At 38.0% G+C, this 19773-nt stretch overlaps 1 protein-coding gene across 2 annotated transcripts in view; it reads left to right on the top strand.

The window, feature by feature from the left end:
• Positions 1-244: 244 nt before the first annotated feature.
• DNAJC10 (DnaJ heat shock protein family (Hsp40) member C10) overlaps positions 245-19773 on the top strand; it is a 63291-nt gene continuing 43762 nt past the window's right edge. For both annotated transcript variants that reach the window (XM_008687229.2, XM_008687227.2), the window contains exons 1-4: positions 245-383; positions 1856-2205; positions 3798-3963; positions 5775-5825. In XM_008687229.2, coding sequence (XP_008685451.1) covers positions 2002-2205; positions 3798-3963; positions 5775-5825 — 421 coding nt within the window. In that variant the 5' untranslated portion in view covers positions 245-383; positions 1856-2001. The remainder of the gene's footprint in view (positions 384-1855; positions 2206-3797; positions 3964-5774; positions 5826-19773) is intronic.

Raw genomic sequence — 19773 nt, 5'->3', positions numbered from 1 at the left:
GGAGCCGGAGCCGGAGCCGGATTCCGCGCGGACGGCCACGTCAACCTAAACTTCTACACCGCCCTCCCCACCCTGCTGCCGCCGCGCCCGCAGAGCCTGCCGCAGGTCCTCCCTGGCCGCGTCCCCCACGCCTTTCCCACAGTGCCCCGCGCCAGGCCCCGCCCAGTTCGCCGTGGGGACCGGGGCGCGAGGAGCCGGCAGGAGCTGCGGCGCTCGTTGCTGCTGGTGCGGCTCGTCCTCCCCCATCCCGAGCGCGGCGGCCCGGCGGTCAGAGAGGGCGTGCTACGTTCTCGTGGGCACAGCTTGCGCTCGGTCGGGTGGGGTCCGCCGCCGGGAATTGAGGATGGGGGAGTAGCTGCAGGAGGCGACCCCGCTACACCGAGGTGGGCATGGGCCGGGGCCCGGGGCTCTATGGAGCCGGCGGCGGCCTGGGCTCTCCAGGAAGGGAGAGAGAAATGCCTGTGCACTTCAGTCTCCTTTCCCCTCCCCTCCGCCCCTGTGGCCGGTTCATTGTGTTCTCTCTCCCCATCTTTTTCCAATTACCTACATCGTCACCCTTCTTCCGACCTCGGTTCCCTGTTTCTAACTCCAATTTCTCACTTAAGCCTCAGTTACTCAGGCTCCTTTCTCCCATGTCCGGCTGGAGACTTCACACACCAGCAACACTTAATAGTCTCTTTCACGTAAGGTCTCCCATCTTTCCCCTCTCCCGCATCCCGTTCTGGAGTGATGGCAGCCAGAAAGCCTTCCTATTGCATTTACCTGCAGCTTCCACCTGTCCCCAAAGCTCGGCACAGATCAAGTCAGCCACACCCACGCTGAGAACGACCGCTAGGCGGGGAACACCACTTGTGCCAAAGTGGTGTTTAAGAATATGTTCTCTATTTCTCTCTAGTCTTGTTTTCTAGTCTGGATATCTGTTACTCTTCATCACTATACTTTACAAAGGTATGCTTTGGTTGCATGAAAAGGAAGAGTTAGAAATGAGCCAAAGACCATTCGCAGGTAAGGAGAAAATTTTAGAAACAGACATTTAGAATTAAATGAAGAGAAACTGAGAATGCTAAGAAGGTTAGATTTTTCAAAGCAGTTTGAGATCTTTTGTGATCTGATGAAGTGGAGATTATTTACCCTATACAGGTGAGCATGTCAAAATAACTGATTCCTTCTCCTTTTCTGTTTTTTTTTCTATTTATCTCAAACGTAAACTTTGCAATAAAATTACACTGTTAACTTGTAGTTATTATTCTGCTATTTATATAAAGTAGTCTCTATATAGTGTAAGCACCTTTTGAGAAAACTTAGAAAAAACCGGCCATATCAAGTACGTTGTCTCTTATAACAATATAAATTCATGCCATTCTTGGAAGAGTTATGTGAAAAATATCCTTTGAAAGGACCCTGTACTTCCTTCTAGTCCCTCCAAAGGAGATTTCCTATAAGTGAAATCTGATTAAAATGAAAACGGTGTAGCCTTAAGTGGCCAAAAAAAAAAGGTAGTCAAAAAGGAAATGGTATTACAAAAGAGCAGTGCTGAAGCTAGATAGGGAAGGAAACAGCTTTTTCCCAAGCTTGTGTTCTGGTTCTGATCAGAGCAAATCGTTGAATTAGTTTGTTTTTAAACTGTTCTGACTAGCTACAACTACATGACTTACCTTTTTACCTTTTATCTCTTGTCTTGAGTGGTTTCACAAATTGGATATGGAAGCAGTGAAGGGGCTCCCAAAGAATAGAGCCTGGGCACTCACTGTGATTTGCCATTGAACGGAGATTGTATTATTGGCTGTGTTATTTAATAGTGTTAGTGCTATTTTTTTTTAAATGTATTTTTAACTACCTGGTTTCCTCTCTTCAGATTGACATTTTGGGAGACAGTTTCATGATGCTTGACTCAGTCTTGGAGTAATGTGAGCAGAAGTTCTCAGACTTCCGTATCGTATCAACTGGAAGCAGCGGTGTATCTTAGTGTTCACTTAAATCAGAACTTGTAGAAGAAAAAGAATGGGAGTCTGGTTAAATAAGAATGACTATGTCAGAGACTTGAAAAGGGTCATTCTCTGTTTTCTAATAATGTATATGGCCATTTTAGTGGGCACAGATCAGGATTTTTACAGTTTACTTGGAGTATCCAAAACCGCAAGCAGTAGAGAAATAAGACAAGCTTTCAAGAAATTGGCACTGAAGCTGCATCCTGATAAAAACCCGGTAGGTAGAATTTTCTTTTTAAATATCTCTAATTAATGTATTTTAGTAAAGTTTTGATACATATTTAAATTCTAAATAAGCTTTAAGAAAAATCACATGTCAAAAATCACAATTCAGTTTCTATATTAGGAAGCAGCAAAATATTATAGTTGAGAACAGTGCGAAGGAATGTTGATACCAAAAATTCAGTTCCCTCTTAATTTGAAAACTGATTTACAGCAGTTCCTTTACAGGTATTAATTCCAAAGCTGACAATAATGTTGTGGAGTGAGTAGTTTAAGTAGTTTTTTTAATAAAGTAAGTTAGGATCAGGGGCGCCTGGGTGGACTCAGTCGGTTGAGCATCTGCCTTCAGCTGAGGTCATGATCCCAGGGTTCTGGGATCGAGTCCTTCATCGGGCTCCCTGCTCAGCGGGGAGTCTGCTTCTCCCTCTGCCTGCTGCTCCCCTCTGCTTGTGTGCTCTCTCTCTAACAAATAAATAAAATCTTAAAAAAAAAAAATTAAGATCAACTATTTTATAACTGTAACAGAAAAATTATTTCCTTAGAACTTGGAAGGTTCTTGCTAAAAATGGCAGTAATAGCTAATAATAACATACTTCAACTTTCACTGTTTTCTCCCACATACAAATCCCAGACCAGAGTCAGAAATTATTATAAATTAAAACTTAAGAGCAGCCAAATCCAGTTAATTCCAGTCACAAATATTTGATATGTACTCAATAATGTCATTTTTCAAAACTTAAATATTTTAATACTTAGAGTATTTTTTATAATTTAACTTTTTAATGAGATTTGACTCTTCAAGAAGAAAGGTTTGCTATTTTCTATGTAGAATTTTTTAAATAGAGTTATGTTATTTTGATTGCATAAAGCTCAGCAGTAGAACTCTTGTTAGTTGATTATCTTTCCTGGGATCTTTGCTCTATTTAGAATTTTTTTTTCATAATTTTCTTTGAGATTTCAGAATATGATTTTTTAAGTTTCCATAGGAAAGATGGTAGTCCTTTTATAACTAATTATTATTTAGATGAAAGCATTTTTTTAAAACCAGTTCTGTGAAACAGTCACAAATGAGGAACATTTCTAATCCAGTTTTGAGTTTTACCCTGATATTAGTCTCATTTAATTATCTGATGGATTGGGGCACATACCTTTTGTTTTTTGTTTTGGGGTTTGTTGTTGTTTTTAGTTAATATATTGGTTTTGCCTCAAATAGAAAAATAACCTACAAATTCCTTTGTAATTGTTTTAGGGGTAGCATAATATTTACAAAATTAAATGTCTCTAAGGTTTTGTTAGTTTTTCTCAGTTGCATTTCTTAGAAGGAATAAAATACTGTAAGACCATATCTGTCAGCCTTCGGAGGCATCAATTCTCATTTCTCTGTTACTTTCCTTATTCTTTTTTTTTGGAAGATTGTAGTTCTTTAGAAATACTTTCTTATTTTAACCCGTGATAACCCATTTCATACTGTACTCCTCCTCTTCATTTTGGTATCTATTCTCCCAGAAATCTCAAGATTTCATTATAGGTTTTGAAGTGACTTGATCGTGTACCTAAAACAACTGTTATATCTAATATTTTTAATAGAATAACCCAAACGCACATAGTGATTTTTTAAAAATAAATAGAGCATATGAAGTACTCAAAGATGAAGATCTGCGGAAAAAGTATGACAAATACGGAGAAAAGGGACTTGCAGATAATCAAGAAGGAGGCCAGTATGAAAGCTGGAATTATTATCGTTATGATTTTGGTAAGGTGATATGATACTCTGTATGAAATGTTTTTTATTTGAGTAAATTTAGAAAATTAATTTTCACTACTAAGCTTATGTAGTTAATATATGTCACCTTGACTTTTTTTTTAATGTAACATTGGAGCAAAATTCAAAAGGAAAGTCAGTATATAGATATTATCTGTACAGATGTTAAGGTGTTTTGGTCATAATCTTCTTAGATACTTTTAAAATAAGAACTGTTATTTAATTAAAAAATAATTGCATTGGATGTTAAATATTGAAGCCTTTTGGTATTTTTAAAGCATCATATTTTCCAAGAAAAGCTAGTTTCCTTTAAGTTTAATAGTAGCCAATTCAGCCTAAATGCCTTCCTTCTTATGTGGAATCCTTTTTAATAATGGTTTGATGTGTTCATAGAAATAAGAACTGAGGGAAGAGCAGAGGGAGGAGGCAAGTTAAAGAAATAGAGGGGAGGGCTGTATAACACAGGTGTCAAGGCAAGAGGGAGCATTCACTTACTCAGTATTTCTCCTTGTTATTAATTACCCTGAAATGCAGTCTAAGAAGTGAGGTATGCTTTTGTAGTAGACCACATAAAATACTTTATTTTCATATTGGAGTATTTGTTTCTTAAGACTGACTTTTTTTTTTCCTTCAAAATAATATTTTCAGGTATATTCAGTGCAACGCAATAACATCTATCAGGTGTCAGCAGTCTGTGTTTCACAGGCTACATCTGGCCTGCCACCTCTTTTTGTAAATAGAGCTTTATTAATCATAGAATTATGAGACTATGATAATTACGAGAGTAAATTTAAGACTCATTTATTTACATATTGTCTTTGGCTTCTTTCACTTAGGGGCCAGAGTTGAATAGTTATGACAGAAACCATGTGTCCGGGGCGCCTGGGTGGCTCAGTCATTAACCGTCTGCCTTAGGCTCGGGTCATGGTCCCAGGGTCCTGGGATCTAGCCCCACATCAGGCTCCCTGCTTGGTGGGAGGCCTGCTTCTCCCTCTCCCACTCCCCCTCCTTGTGTTCCCTCTCTCGCTGTGTCTCTCTCTGTTAAATAAATAAAATCTTTAAAAAAAAAAACAAAACAGAAAAGAAAAGAAACCATGTGTCCCACAAGTCCTATTTAACTGGCCTCTGCAGAAAAGGTTTACTAATACCTGGTCTATAGCCATCACTAGTATTATTTTAGTATTTTATATAATAACAAGAAATTTTCTCACATTGGTTTTAATAATGATAAATAAAATTGATGTTTACTAAATAAGTTGGTCTCTACTTCTGTAAATATTCAAAGACTGTTAAAATATTTTAGTGATACCATTTATTTAAAAAACTGTATAATCTGAGAAGGAAGTGAGGTCTGTAGCCTAGTTAACAGTAACATATCAGCGTCAGTTTCCTAGTTTTGATATTTTATTAAAACTACATAAGTCACCATTAGGGAAAGCTGAGTGAAGGGTACATAGAAGTCTGCTATTTTTATAACTTCCTGTGAGTTTATAATTATTGCAAAGTAAACAAAAAATAATAATAGAAGTTTTCTGTGGAGATTAAATTATGGGAATATTAGGAACTCCTATACACAACTATGACAGTCCCTATCAGGAAACAGATTTTTTTGTTCTTTATCACTCTTTAGATGCATCATCAGTGGTATTACTTACTCTCTGTTTTTGTTTGTTGCACATTCTTCAACTTTGAGATATAGTAATCTGATTTTTGATGATAAAACAAGAGATAGTAACCTATTTTAATGTGTTAATTTATTTTTATGATGAACCATTAATTTATAATTTTTATTTTTAAATTAGGTATTTATGATGATGATCCTGAAATCATAACATTGGATAGAAGAGAATTTGGTAAGTTCATGATTGTATGATTTTCTAAAGCTAGTCCAAGACCATTCTTTTACCTGAAACTCTTAAGGACAGATGTATTGGAATTTAGAAATTTTTTTGGATTTTAACATGGTAACGTAGTATTTTTAACTTTTAAAATAAAATAGTTATTTTACCAGCAAATGGGTTTATTCAGGAATAGCAGAAAATTGTAATTCAGGACATGCAAGCTATGGTAAAACCATAGGTAAGTCCCCCAAATAAAAGGAATTTATTTTATGAAGAAGGAAGTTGGGAAGGGTTGTCTTGAATGAAAGTCCGGTTAGAGAAAAGTAAGAAATCAAAGTGATAACAGTTTCTCATTAGCTGATTTGCAGGGATCGTCAATTTCTTGTAGAAATTCAATGTACATCTTTTCCTGTTGGGGCCTGTAATTGATCATTTTTTCCTGTTGATGATTCTTCTGTTAGGGTCTTCAGTTGATAGTTCTTTCTGTAATTGACTTTGAGTGAGATGGCTCCCCTTCCAGCTTCCCAAGTCTACTTTAATGAGGTTTTCCTTTATTAAATTTTCACATTTCCCCCTTTTGGTCAAGATATTTTTCTGAGGGGCGCCTGGGTGGCTCAGTCATTAAGTGTCTGCCTTCGACTCAGGGCGTGATCCCAGAGACCTGGGCTTGAACCCCACATCTGGCTCCTCTGCTGGGAGCCTGCTTCTTCCTCTCCCACTCCCCCTGCCTGTGTTCCCTCTCTCGCTGGCTGTCTCTCTCTCTGTCAAATAAATAAATAAAATCTTTGGGGGGAAAAAAAGAGATCTTTTTCTGAAAGCATCTCTGATCAAGAGTCAGGTTTTCCATATTTAATGCTTTTGTTCTCAGTGCCAGGAAGGACATTTTCTGGTCCTCACATCCTACTTCGAGGAAAGTACATAGCAGTTAGAAACCACTTATGGCCATATTTGAATAACAAGGAAGGTTAGGCAGGAGAGCTCTTAGGCACTTCTCATGTATAGTTCATATTTATCAAGATTGTAAGCATTGGAGATCATCTCTTTACTGGGTACATAATTTTTACAGAAGTTTGACAGGCAACAAAGCACAAAACTTAAAATATATTATGCAAAACAGAAGAAGTAACATAACTCCAAATTTTATGATAGTTCTAAACCAAGACCCTAGATCAGAAACTAACTAACTGAAAATATTTACTGGCACTTACTCCAACTTAGGGGAGAAATGTTCTCCCAACAGAAACAAACCCAGAGTTATGGATGTCTCCTGGAAGTCCCTGGTTAGAGTGGCCATGAAAGCAATACTGCAAGAGCACACTGAATTCACCAAGTGCATTTGGGAGATACAGTGCAAGTATAAATATGAAGCAATAGCTAATGAATTTGTTGCAAAAAAAATAGCAAAACCTCAAAGATGTTTTTATAAACAGTATTGTTATCTCAAAAGAACTGTTCGGAAACAAATGTTATCTAACAATACAGCTTGTAAGGTTGCAAATTCAGGGACCATGAATTTGGATAAGAGTTCCAGAGTCAGATAATACATCAGATGAAAGAAAGACTTGTGAATTCTGAACCTTCTGATCCTTCAGAAGAAAACAAAAAATTAATTTGATCACAGGATCATGATGAGGCTGTTTCCAAAAGGCCATAATCAAAAGATGAGGTTTCCCCCTGTTGCAGAGGTTTGGGGAATGTAGACAAAGCCTTCCCTTCTCTCTCACATACAAGGAAGAAAAAGGGAAGTTGGATGTCCAAAAGCAGGGGGCTTTATTAGTTGTTGTTTTTTTGTTTTTTTTTTTTTAAAGTTCCAAAAGCTGTATCTATCCAATCTTTCCAAATAATAGGGTCAGGTTTGTCCTTTTTTTAGTGAAGCATATAGAGGTTGAGTTAGAAGAAAGAAGTTTGGAATCCACTTTCAGCAGTGTCTGCTCAGTCCAAGAAAACCTTGTAATTAGAGATTAGTTTTAGATTGGGGGGGCGGGGGTGGACGTTCAATCCAAATGGAGCCCTTGTTCTGAGATTGGTTATAGAACCTAAATTTGAGCAAACTGCAGTTTTTCTTTGTAGACTTTATGTCCCTTTAAGTCCAAAAGTTTTAAGGGGCAGATGTTGTCTTCCTATTAAGAGTTTTGAGGAGGGCAGCAGAGAAGCAAATAATGTACTATTTGTAACAAAATAGAGCCTGCAGAAAACTTTGTATCATCCAAATCAGCTTTTAAGGTTTGGAAAAAGTAAGAAGGACTCTCAATGATACCCTAGAACATTACTGTTCAGGTGTATTTCTGTTCTTCCAGAGTGAAAGCAAAAATAAATTGGCTGGCCTTATCACCTGGAGTACTAAAAGTGTACTGCATAGATGAGTCATAGTGAAAAATTTGCTCTTGTGGGAATGGAGATCAATAGCATATGGGGTTAGGAACAACAGGGTGGCAAGTGATAACAATGTTATTTATCGCTTGCAGGTCTTGAGCAAACCTCCCATCTTCAGTTATTTAGGTTTTCTCACAGGTAAAATAAGTGTGTTATAGACACTAGTGCAGGGAATAATGAGCCCTGAAGGGCTTCTTTGTTTATAGGGTATTCATTAATTCTGGGGAGAGCTTCTGAGGGACATATATATATATTTTTTAAAGATTTTATTTATTTATTTGACAGAGATAGAGACAGCCAGCGAGAGAGGGAACACAAGCAGGGGGAGTGGGAGAGGAAGAAGCAGGCTCATAGCAGAGGAGCCTGATGTGGGGCTCGATCCCATAATGCCAGGATCACGCCCTGAGCCGAAGGCAGATGCTTAACCGCTGTGCCACCCAGGCGCCCCCTGAGGGATATATTTGAATCTTGATGGGAGATGCACAGTGGATTCTGCCAATATCAGTTGAAGATCTTGCCCATAAAGAAGATAGTAGCTGATCCAATAAGGACAAATTATCATCATCCCCAGACTCAGCTATGGTACTGTCAGAGCAAATAAAAGATGTCAAAGGGTCAATTAATTCACCTGGTTTTAATTTTAATTTTCACTGTCAAATTGTAAAATTATTTCCCTCTTTTGGGAGAAAGGAATTCTGGCATAATATTTTTCTAAGAAATCTCAACCTGGTAAATGAATGGGGTGGCAGGACTAAGGAGAAATAGATGCATATTTCTTAAAGGGCCTAGATAAAAGGGAATAGATTCATCGATAGGAACCTTTGAGGTTGATTAGAGAACCCCCCTGTTTGAACGGTTTTAGTACTCTGCGGCAGGTTTACTTCATAGCAGTGAGGTTGAGCACCAAGACTGTAGCTCTGGTGTCAAGGACAGGAAAAAATTCATTCCCAATCTGGAAAGTGGTTTCTCCAAGCTATCTAAGTGGGACGATTGGGAAGACTCCTGCTAGTTCCTTGGAGCCCCATCACTAGGAATGAGGAGGGCATTGGAAAGGTGGCTGGAGGGCTGAAGACATCTGAAGCACTTATGAGGGTAACAGTCTTTTTTTCCATGTCCTGGCTCTTTGCAACAATAGCAGAAACTAGGAGGTTTTGGTTTTGCTTAGGGGCTTTCATTTGCTGGAGTTGAAAATTGAGAATTTTAGTGGTTTGTCTTTCAGGTGACTCACGTGAGCAAGCTGGTTTGCCACATTTAATCTGGAATGGACATAGTTTCCCATTTTATCTTGGTTCTTCTAACTGAAAGAGAAAGACCCCACTTCAGCCTGTTAATAAACATAAAGTTAAATGCTACCTGTGTGGATTCATCATGCACAGAAAGATTAGAATTTTCTTTAAAGATAATTTTAAGTAGATTGTAATTATCATGAACAGGATCATCAGGCTTTTTGTATGCAAGCCTGAATTTTGTTCCAGTCGACAGGCTTGGGAAAGGCTACTATAATTGCTCAGTGGAGGTTTCCAGCCAAGTGTTCTAACATCTTGCCAAAAGTTAGGGGTCTGTTTCTCAGAATCCCTTTCAGGATGTTCCCACTGGGCTGTTTTCATCCAGTGTTTGGCCTGGCCTTCATGAACAAGCATGTAGACTAGCTTATATATATCTGAGGTTGGTACGTTTGAATAACTGCTAAAATCTTTAGCAGACCTATGGGGGTCCTCACTCACTTTAGGAAACTCTGTGGCTTGTAATTCAGCCTTAGTCCAGGGAACCTTAGAAATTTGGGGTTTATTTGGATCCTCAGAAGTCTCCAAGGGGGGCAGGTTTTAATAGGGTCAGGAGAGGTGAGAGCAGGGAGAGGTTCTAAGGAACAGAGAAGTTCAGTGATAGAATTAAAAAGAGGAAACCGAGGTCATAGAGGAGGTGGAGGTGGTGCAGAAGGGAAGGAGGATGGTGGCCGTGGAGGTGGGGCCTGAGCGTGAGGGGCCGCACACATCCTGAGACAAGATATGGGAGAGAGAAAGGAGCCCTTGGAAGCCTTTTTGTCTTTTTTAAATTGCTTGCCTCATTTAGTGTAAAAATTATATTTTGCAGAGACAATTTTAGGTTCCTGGTAAAGGTTGGATGCTTCAAAATACCAAGCAATACAGGCATCCCATTCAGTTTTGACAGCTGTAGAGTCATGGCTATCCAATTCAGTTTTGAGGAAAGTAAGTTTGGGGAGATCAAAAGTTCACCATAATGATCACTGAAGTTCTAAAATTACATTTAGTTAAGTGGGTCCATTTAGTTAGAAATATGCATGAGGAAGGACCATAGTTTTTAAACTAAAACTGGCTGAGGTCGTAGAAGTGGAGGCACCCTCAAAGCATTTTGATGACTGGTACACCATTTCTTAGAGGTTTTTTCTTAAAGCAAGAAGAAAATTCCTAAACAGCACAATTCCAATAGGAACAGCCTGGTTCCAGAGGGAATCAGACTAAAAGCCAGCATAGTCCAAACAGGAACAGTCCCTATAGAAACGGTCTGGTCCCAAAAAAGGAGTTGAATCAAAGACCACCACAGTTCCAACAGAAACAGGCTGGTTCCAAAGAGCAGTTGGACCAAAGGCCAAACGAGTACTCTCAAGAAGAAGGAGAAAGCCTTAAAACTGATCCTGAACAAAGCCTGGAGAGCTCAAAACACAGAGAACCAAACTCAAAATCCAGGAAAAAAAACTTAACCTCAACTTACAGGGTTGTAAGGAAGCAGTAAGCTTAGTTGGCTTTGTGGGTACCAGCCCTGTTTGCTTACCTGTCTCATAGTTGTTAGGGATTCTGTCTGGAGCCCATGTCTGATCACCAAATAATGTCAACCTAAGAATAAAATATTTTACCAGGAAAAGAATGGGTTTATTCAGGAATAGCAGGGACTTACAGTTTGGGACATGCAAGCTAAAGCAAAAACATAGGCAAGTCCAACAAACAGCCGAGAGGAATGTTATTTTATGGGGAAGAAAGGGGAAATTGGGAAGGGTCATTCTGAATGAAAATTTGTTGGAGGAAAGCAAGAGTTCAGGGTGATGACAGTTTCTAATTGGCTGATCCACAGCCTGTAATTGATCATTCTTTTCTGTTGATGATGATTCTGTTGGGGTTTGTAATTGACTATTCTTACTGTAATTGATGCTGAGAGGTGTGGCTCCTCATTCCAGCCTCCAACTGTAGTGAAGTTTCTTTTTATAATAATTTTCACAGTATACACTACGGATTAAACAATGTTCTTCGCAAAATGTGGGACAGTATACTTTTTTCTAAAACATTAATATTTCTGCAGAGAAATATCTAAGTATGTATACCAAAAAAAAAAAAGTAAAAATAATACGTAGCCCCAGGTAAGTTCAGGACAGGTTTGGATGCCAGGAGATCTTGCTGCAAACTGGCACATAAACGCCCAGCTTTGGAGCTTTTGGATTTCAGAATTTTGGGTAACTGGTTATTTTGGAAGCAGATTTATTTTGACTTTGATTTATGTGCAAATGGATATAAAAATAACAGTCCTATTGTAATATTCCATTGCATTTTAGAAAATTTTGACTATTGGATTAGATTCTTATACTTCCAAAAGTTGTACAGTTATAATAAAATAGGTTTATTTTTCTTTTGAATTTCAAATCAATATATTTTACCTCAAATCTCTATTTTGTTCTATTACAATCTCACTTAATTTAGAAAACAAAAATAGTATACTAGCTGCAAAAAATAATGCATATAGTGCTTCTCACATATTATCATTATCAAAGATGTGTTACAGTCACTTGATTTTGAACAGTTTCTTCTGACCAAGAATTGCATTTATTCGTATGTTCTACATCCTCTTGGTAAGCTTAGGCCTACGAAGTAGATATTCTGTGCATCACTTTGTCAGTAGTCTTATACATGAACACTTGGACAAGTTCTGAGTAAACTGAAAAAAAAGACATGTCTTCTGTACAAAGAAAATTGAAGAAAATTTGATTATTTTTGGATTGTTGGTAGACAGAACTGCTTATCATATCACAAGCTGGCAGAATCATAACTTTACTGCATGTGGTTATATGAACCTGTAGCTTTCCTGTATGGCTATTATTATCTCTCATCTGCTAGTCTGCCAGTGAGTGTTTTATGGGCCAGTAGGGCAGAAAACTGGAATCAGAGATGGAATTGGAGGAACTGAACAAAACGTGCTAGCTGACCAATTAATGAGTTGACCAGGATGAGAGACTTTCCTGATGGCTATATTGCATATATGGGTTCAAACTTTTTCAGATGTGTCACTATGGAACAGTTAAGAACTACTAATAGTTCATGTACAACTCCGAAGAGTAGTTAAAAATACGGCCACAAAACCTTAGAGATAATTTTTCATAAGTAATAAACTAATACTGATAAGTTCAGTGCATAGTTGCCACTGGCATCTGATCTCTGACGATACTCTTCTATTACTGGGCTGAAACAAACTGATCCTGATGTTTTAATTTAATTTTAATTTTAATTTAATAGTATCAGTTTGTACTTGTGTAAATATCACATTAGCCTACTTGGTTGTGGGTCTCTATTACCAGTTATTTCTATTGGTTTGGGTTACTTAGTCCTGTTTCTTGTATAAGTAATTATACATATAATTACAAAGATATTTTAAAGTTATGTATGTTTTCTTTCTCCAGAGAGGAGTTATGCTTTCTTTAGCTGGGGTCACTAACAACCTCAGATCAGTTTTATCCAAACAGACTGAAATGATTCAACAGCTGAGCTTTGGACTTTGAGAGGACTGGTCACTTTGGAGTTCGTCTTTATTTAGAGGATCCTTTTTCTTAGATGTGCCCTGTACTCCATTTTTGTCCCTCTAGCCTCATGAATATATTGAAAGCTCTGCTCAGTTTCTTGCCAATCAACTACCTTTTCTCGAAAATGCTGGCTCTGGGATTTCCACCACTTCCCATGCTTTAGCCCCCTAATTCTTCACTGTGTTGGTAATTGATGCTTTCAACAGAAGTTTTATATTTTGTCCGATTTTGCAGTTGTAGTGAGAGAGTTAGTCCAAATTACATAGTTCATTTTTATCAGGAATGAACTCTAGAATGTTTATGGTACAGAAGAGAAAATGTGATTAATAAACTCCACTTAATGTTCTCATCCTTTCCATTAAACATGGTGCATACTGTCTTTTTATATGTCACAGAAAAATATATCAGTCATTATAAGCAAATTCTAGACAGTATCTGCAAGGCAGAGCACATGTCTTGCTTTTACTAGTCATTCTGAATAGTACCTACATAATACAGGCATCCTTTTGAAGACAAGCTCAAGAAATCACAAAGGTGCTCACAGCACTTGTGCCTCTTTTGTTTCTTTTCTTTTTTTTTTTAATCCCCATCATCTCCTACCAAAGTGAAGTCTAGGATTTTGTTTAATTAGACTTTGTCAGAAAACTCTTCTTTGGAGAGTAGTTAATGTTAATTTCAGGGTCTTGTAATTATGAACCAGACGTACTTATCTAGTTAATACAAGATGTAAGGGCATCTAACAAAACTTCCCATTCAGTGTTGAAATGATGCAAAGCACAGCCCACATAGCGTGAACTTCTGAACATTCTGGGCCATGTTTGCGGGAGTGTGTGCAATAACTGGATCCTTGGGGTGCCTGGGTGGCACAGCGGTTAAGCGTCTGCCTTCAGCTCAGGGCGTGATCCCGGCGATCCGGGATCGAGCCCCACATCAGGCTCTTCTGCTATGAGCCTGCTTCTTCCTCTCCCACTCCCCCTGCTTGTGTTCCCTCTCTCGCTGGCTGTCTCTGTCTCTGTTGAATAAATAAATAAATAAATAAATAAATAAATAAATAAATAAATAAAATAACTGGATCCTTAGTCAGGTTTTGGGGCATCTCAGGAATATGGGCTCTACTGGATTGCTTCCCATTGATTCAGACTTTTTTTGAAACTCTTTTCCTTGGGCCAAGAAAGATGACATTCTACCATTGGGAATAATGACACAAACTTCCTTTAACCAAAATCCTGAATTTTGTAATTTTTTCCCATAATATTCACATTGAATATTCACATGAATTATTTCTCAATAACTAAAATGAATCAATGAATAAATAAACCTCCTCTTAAAAGGCTTCATTCTGAGGGACAAAAATTTTGGCAGATTTTTTTAAATGTGCAGTTTGATGGAGTTGTTGGTTTCACAACCATAGTGTCTGCCAGCAAGTGCTGTGCTGCGTCTTTGTGAGTTATTATAACTAAGTTCTGTCAAATAATATGTGATCATATTATAAGAATGTTTTGTAGGTAATTGGAAGAGAATAATAAAACATTGCTGTAATTTATGAGCATCAGTTCCTATTCCGGGCAGTTAATATTTATCATATTTAATTTTCACAACAAACATCAATATTGATATTAGTTTTTTTTCCCCACAAATTACAAATGGCATTTCAGGAAAAAAAAATTATATGCCTAAGTTCAGCTAATAGGTATTTGTGGTATATTTTACTGTATTCATCCATGTTGATTATTTCTCCTTGGGTGCTTTTCTGTGATGGAGAATTATACATCCCACTCTGTAGAACTCAGGCATGACCACGTGACTTGCTTTGGCCAGTGAACGTGAACAGAAGTAATGTATGTCACTTCTGGGCAGAAGCTTTAAGAGCCAACATGTGGTTTACCATTTTGCTGTCAGGAGAAATAGCATTGTTGAAAATAGAGCCTGCTCCACCAGCCAGGGGTCAGTGGTGAAATGATACAAAGGAAAGTTGCAGCCAACTCAATATAGACATATAATAGATGGTAGAAATAAACCTTTATTGTCAGCCCATGACATAATTGGAATCATTTGTTTACTATAGCATAACCTTTTCTGACCAACACAGTACCAGAGACAGGACTCAACTAAAGTTCATCTTAAAGCTTATGCTTGTGCTGCTGCTTTTTGCTTAAAGGAAATAAACCTGTTAGCATTAAAGTTGTTCCAGTGTTTTCTTATTGACCTTATACCCTATACTTGTACATTTAGTTTTCTCTTAGTAATTTATGTTCTTAACTCTTTGATCTCTGTTACCTCCTGTCTTTGTGACCTCATCCTATTTTTACATTTTTCCAGGCTAACAAGTTATTAGCTGTAGTTGTGTGGCTATTAATGGACATTACTGTAAGTGTAGAATTTAGAAGCTGAAAATTGCATTCTGAAATACACTTGTTTTATTCTGCGTTGCTGGGTTTTGTAAAAACGTTGAGCTTCAATAACACAGAATTAAGAATATTTCTAATTTTACTCAACAGCAGTGGAAACTGTGTAAATATGTTAGGAGTGCTGTACGAAAACAAAGTACCAAATAGACATTTTTTCACTGTGAATAGTTTTGTGTCCGTTTAAATGCCATTCAGATTTGTTGTATATCACAGTTTTATTTAAGACTTATGATTAGTCCTATTTTGTCTAACCATTGCTTTATCTTTTATATGTAAATACCCATCTCATTACTTATTTATAGCTAATGAAATAACCCTATTTCTGTTAGAGTCTTCACTAAGTTTATTAAAATTTTACCTAAATTATTACCAGTTGGTAGTCTAAGTCAGTGTGGCAATTATTTCAGCCACTTAGAGTGATCTGGTGATCAGACTTCCTAAACATTGCCAGGGAACAGCTGATAAACTCCTAAATTATACACTTTATTGGTAATGTACAGATTAACTTTTTTCCACAGATCTGTGTGTCTTGTAATGGAAAGTGAACGTTGAGTCTTGCACATGTTTCTATTTAATGTGAATTAGTTATACATAAAATAGTATGTTTGGTTTAATATCTTACAGTAAGTTACTTACATAATTTATGAAACTCTTATTTAAAAATTACTATTAACTGATTTTGATATGGAATTATACAGAAACACTTTAACCAAAAACAAATTGTCTTCACTTTTATATCTTGAATGTTAGAGTGCATCCTTACAGAGTTAAAAAAAGTTTTTGTTTTGTTTGAGTATAGTTGAGACACAGTGTTACGTTAGTTTCAGGTGTACAACATAGTGATTCAACAACTCTATGGGTATGCTATGTTCATCACACGTGTAGCTACCATCTGTCACCATGCAATGCTGTTACAATGCCACAGACTGTATTCTCTATTACTGGATCTTTTATTCCCATGACATTTATTCCATAACTGGGAGCTGGTCACTCCCACTTCCCTTCCCCTTTTGCCCTTTCATGTTCCTCCCCACTGGGAACCATCACTTTGTACTTATATGTCTGATTCTACTTTTTGTTTTATTCATCTGTTTTGTTTTTTAGATTTCACGTATAAGTGAAATCATATGGTGTTTGTTTTTTGATTTATTTCACTTAGCATAATACCTTGTAGGTCCATCTGTATTGTCACAAATGGCAGGATCTCATCTGTTTTATGACTAAAATTCCAATGTATATATACCACATTTTTTTAATAAGAATACTTTTTTATTATATATGTTAGTCATCATACAGTACCTCCCTAGTTTTTGATGTAAAGTTCCATGATTCATTACTTGCATATAACACCCAGTGCACCGTGCAATACGTGCCTTTCTTAATACCCATCACCAGCCTATCCCATCCCCCCCCCCCCCTGCCCTCTGACACCCTCAGTTTGTTTCCCAGCGTCCATAGTCTCTCATGGTTCATTCTTTCTCTGCTTGACTTATTTCACTTAGCAGAATCTCCTCCAGTCCTATCCATGTTGATGGAAATGTTGGGTGATCATTCTTTTTGATGGCTGAGTAATATTCCATTGTATATATATGGACCACATCTTCTTAATCCAGTCATCTGTTGAAGGGCATCTCGGCTCCTTCCATGATTTGGCTATTGTGGACAATGCTGCTATGAACATTGGGGTGCATATAGCCCTTCTCTTCACTACATCTGTATCTTTGGGGTAAATAGCCAGTAGTGCAATTGCTGGATCATAGGGCAGCTCAGCTTTTAACTTTTTAAGGGACCTCCACACTGTTTTCCAGAGTGGCTGTACCAACTTGCATTCCCACCAGCAATGTAGGAGGGATCCCTATTCTCCACATCCTCTCCAACATTTGTTGTTTCCTGCCTTGTCCATTTTTGCCATTCTAACTGGCGTAAGGTGGTATCTCAGTGTGGTTTTGATTTGAATTTCCCTGATGGCTAATGATTTTGAACATTTTTTCATGTGTCTGTTAGCCATTTGTATGTCTTCATTGGAAAAGTGTCTGTTCATATCTTCTGCCCGTTTTATGATGTATTTGTTTCTTGCGTACTGAGTTTGAAAAGTTCTTTGTAGGGGCGCCTGGGTGGCACAGCGGTTAAGCGTCTGCCTTCGGCTCAGGGCGTGATCCCGGCGTTATGGGATCGAGCCCCACATCAGACTCCTCTGCTATGAGCCTGCTTCCTCTCCCTCCTGCTTGTGGTGCCCCTCTCTCGCTGGCTGTCTCTATCTCTGTCGAATAAATAAATAAAAACTTTAAAAAAAAAAAAAAAAAAAGAAAAGTTCTTTGTAGGGGCGCCTGGGTGGCACAGCGGTTAGCGTCTGCCTTCGGCTCAGGGCGTGATCCGGCGTTATGGGATCGATCATCAGGCTCCTCAGCTATGAGCCTGCTTCTTCCTCTCCCACTCCCCTGCTTGTGTTCCCTCTCTCGCTGGCTGTCTCTATCTCTGTCGAATAAATAAATAAAATCTTTAAAAAAAAAAAAAAAGAAAAGTTCTTTGTAGATCTTGGATACCAGTCTTTTATCTGTAGTGTCATTTGCAAATATCTTCTCCCATTCCGTGGGCTGCCTCTTAGTTTTCTTGACTGTTTCCTTGGCTGTGCAGAAGCTTTTATCTTGATGAAGCCAAAGGATTCATTATCTTTTGTTTCTCTTGCCTTTGGAGATGTGTCATCAAAAAGAGATTGCTGTGGCCTGTGTCAAGAGAGGGTTGCTGCCTTATGTCCCTCTAAGTTTTTGATGGATTTCTGTCTCAATCGAGGTGCTTTCATTCCATTTGGAGTTTATCTTTGTGTATGGTGTGAGAGAGGTGGTCAAGTTTCATTCTTCTGCATGTAGCTGTCCAATTTTCCCAGCACCATTTATTGAAGATCGACTGTCTTTTTTCACTGGATGTTTTTTCTTGCTTTTGTCAAAAAGATTAGTTGCCCAAAGAGCCGAGGGTCCATTTCGGGTTCTCTATTCTGTTGCCATTGGTCTATGTGTCTCTTTTTTTGTGCCAGTACCATGCTGTCTTTGTGATCACAGCTTTGTAGTATGCACGAAATCAAAGTTGTGATGCCCCCAGCTTTGTTTTCCTTTTCAGCAATTTCTTGGCAATACGGGCCTTTTCTGGTTCCACACAAATTTAAGAGGCTGTTTTTTCCAGTTCTTTGAAAAATGTCATTGGTATTTGATCAAGGATAGCATTGAAAATGTAGGATTGCTCTGGGTAGCATAGACATTTTAACTATGTTTGACTTCTCGATCCCATGAGCATGGAATATTTTTCCTTCTTTTGTGTCTTCTTCAGTGTCTTTCAAGAGTGATTTTCCATAGTTTCTAAAAATATAGATCCTTTCACATTATCTGGTTAATTCTGAGATAGCGATTATGATTTTGGTGTACTGTAAATGGAATGGATTCCTAATTTCTCTCTTCGTCTCATTGTTGACGTGTATAGAAATGCAACTGATTTCTGAGCATTGATTTTGTATCCGCCACATTGCTGAATTGCTATGTAAGTTCTAGTAGTTTGGGGGTGGAGTCTTTTAAGGTTTTCCATATAGAGTATCATGTCATCTGCGTTAGAGAGAACAGTTGACTTCTCCTTTGCCAATTTGGATACCTTTTATCCCTTTTTGTTGCCTGATTGCTGTTGCAAGGACTTCTAGTACAATTTAAATAATAATGGCAAGAGTGGGCATCCTTGCATGTGTTCTGATGTTGAAGGGGAAAGGCTTCAGCTTTTTCCCCATTGAGAAATAATATTCGCTAGGCTTTTTGTAGATGGTTTTTATGAAGTTAGAATGGACCCTCCTATCCCTACGGCTCTGAAGTGTTTTAAGCGGAAAGGATGCTGTATTTTGTCAAATGCTTTTTCTGCATCTATTGAGAGAATCATATGATTTTTGGCTTTTTCTTGTTGATATAATGTATCACACTGATAGATTTGCGAATGTTGAACTACCCTTGCATCCCAGGGATGAATCCCACTTGATGTCGATGGATAATCCTTTTTAATGTGACTGTTGGATTCTATTAGCTAGGGAGGGATCTTGTTGAGAATTTTGGCGTCCTATTTATCAAGGGATTCGGTCTGTAATTCTCCTTTTTATGGGTCTTTATCCTGGTTGGGGATCAAGGTAATACCGGCCTCATAGAATGAGTTTGGTAGTTTTCCTTCTGTTTCTATTTTTGAAACAGCTTCAGGAAGAATAGGTATTATTTCTTCTTTGAATGTTTGAATGCAGATTCCCTGGGGAATCCATCAGGCCCTGGAGTCTTGTTTTTCGGAAGGTTTTAATCCTGCTTCAATCTCTTCATAATTAATTGGTCTGTTTAAAAATCAATTTCTTCCTGTTTCAGTC

This window comes from Ursus maritimus, unplaced genomic scaffold, assembly GCF_017311325.1.
Source record: "Ursus maritimus isolate PB19 unplaced genomic scaffold, ASM1731132v1 scaffold_1, whole genome shotgun sequence".
Classification (NCBI taxonomy): domain Eukaryota; kingdom Metazoa; phylum Chordata; class Mammalia; order Carnivora; family Ursidae; genus Ursus; species Ursus maritimus.
Note: the sequence above shows the minus strand (reverse complement) of the source record. Positions and strands in the feature narration are given on the sequence as shown.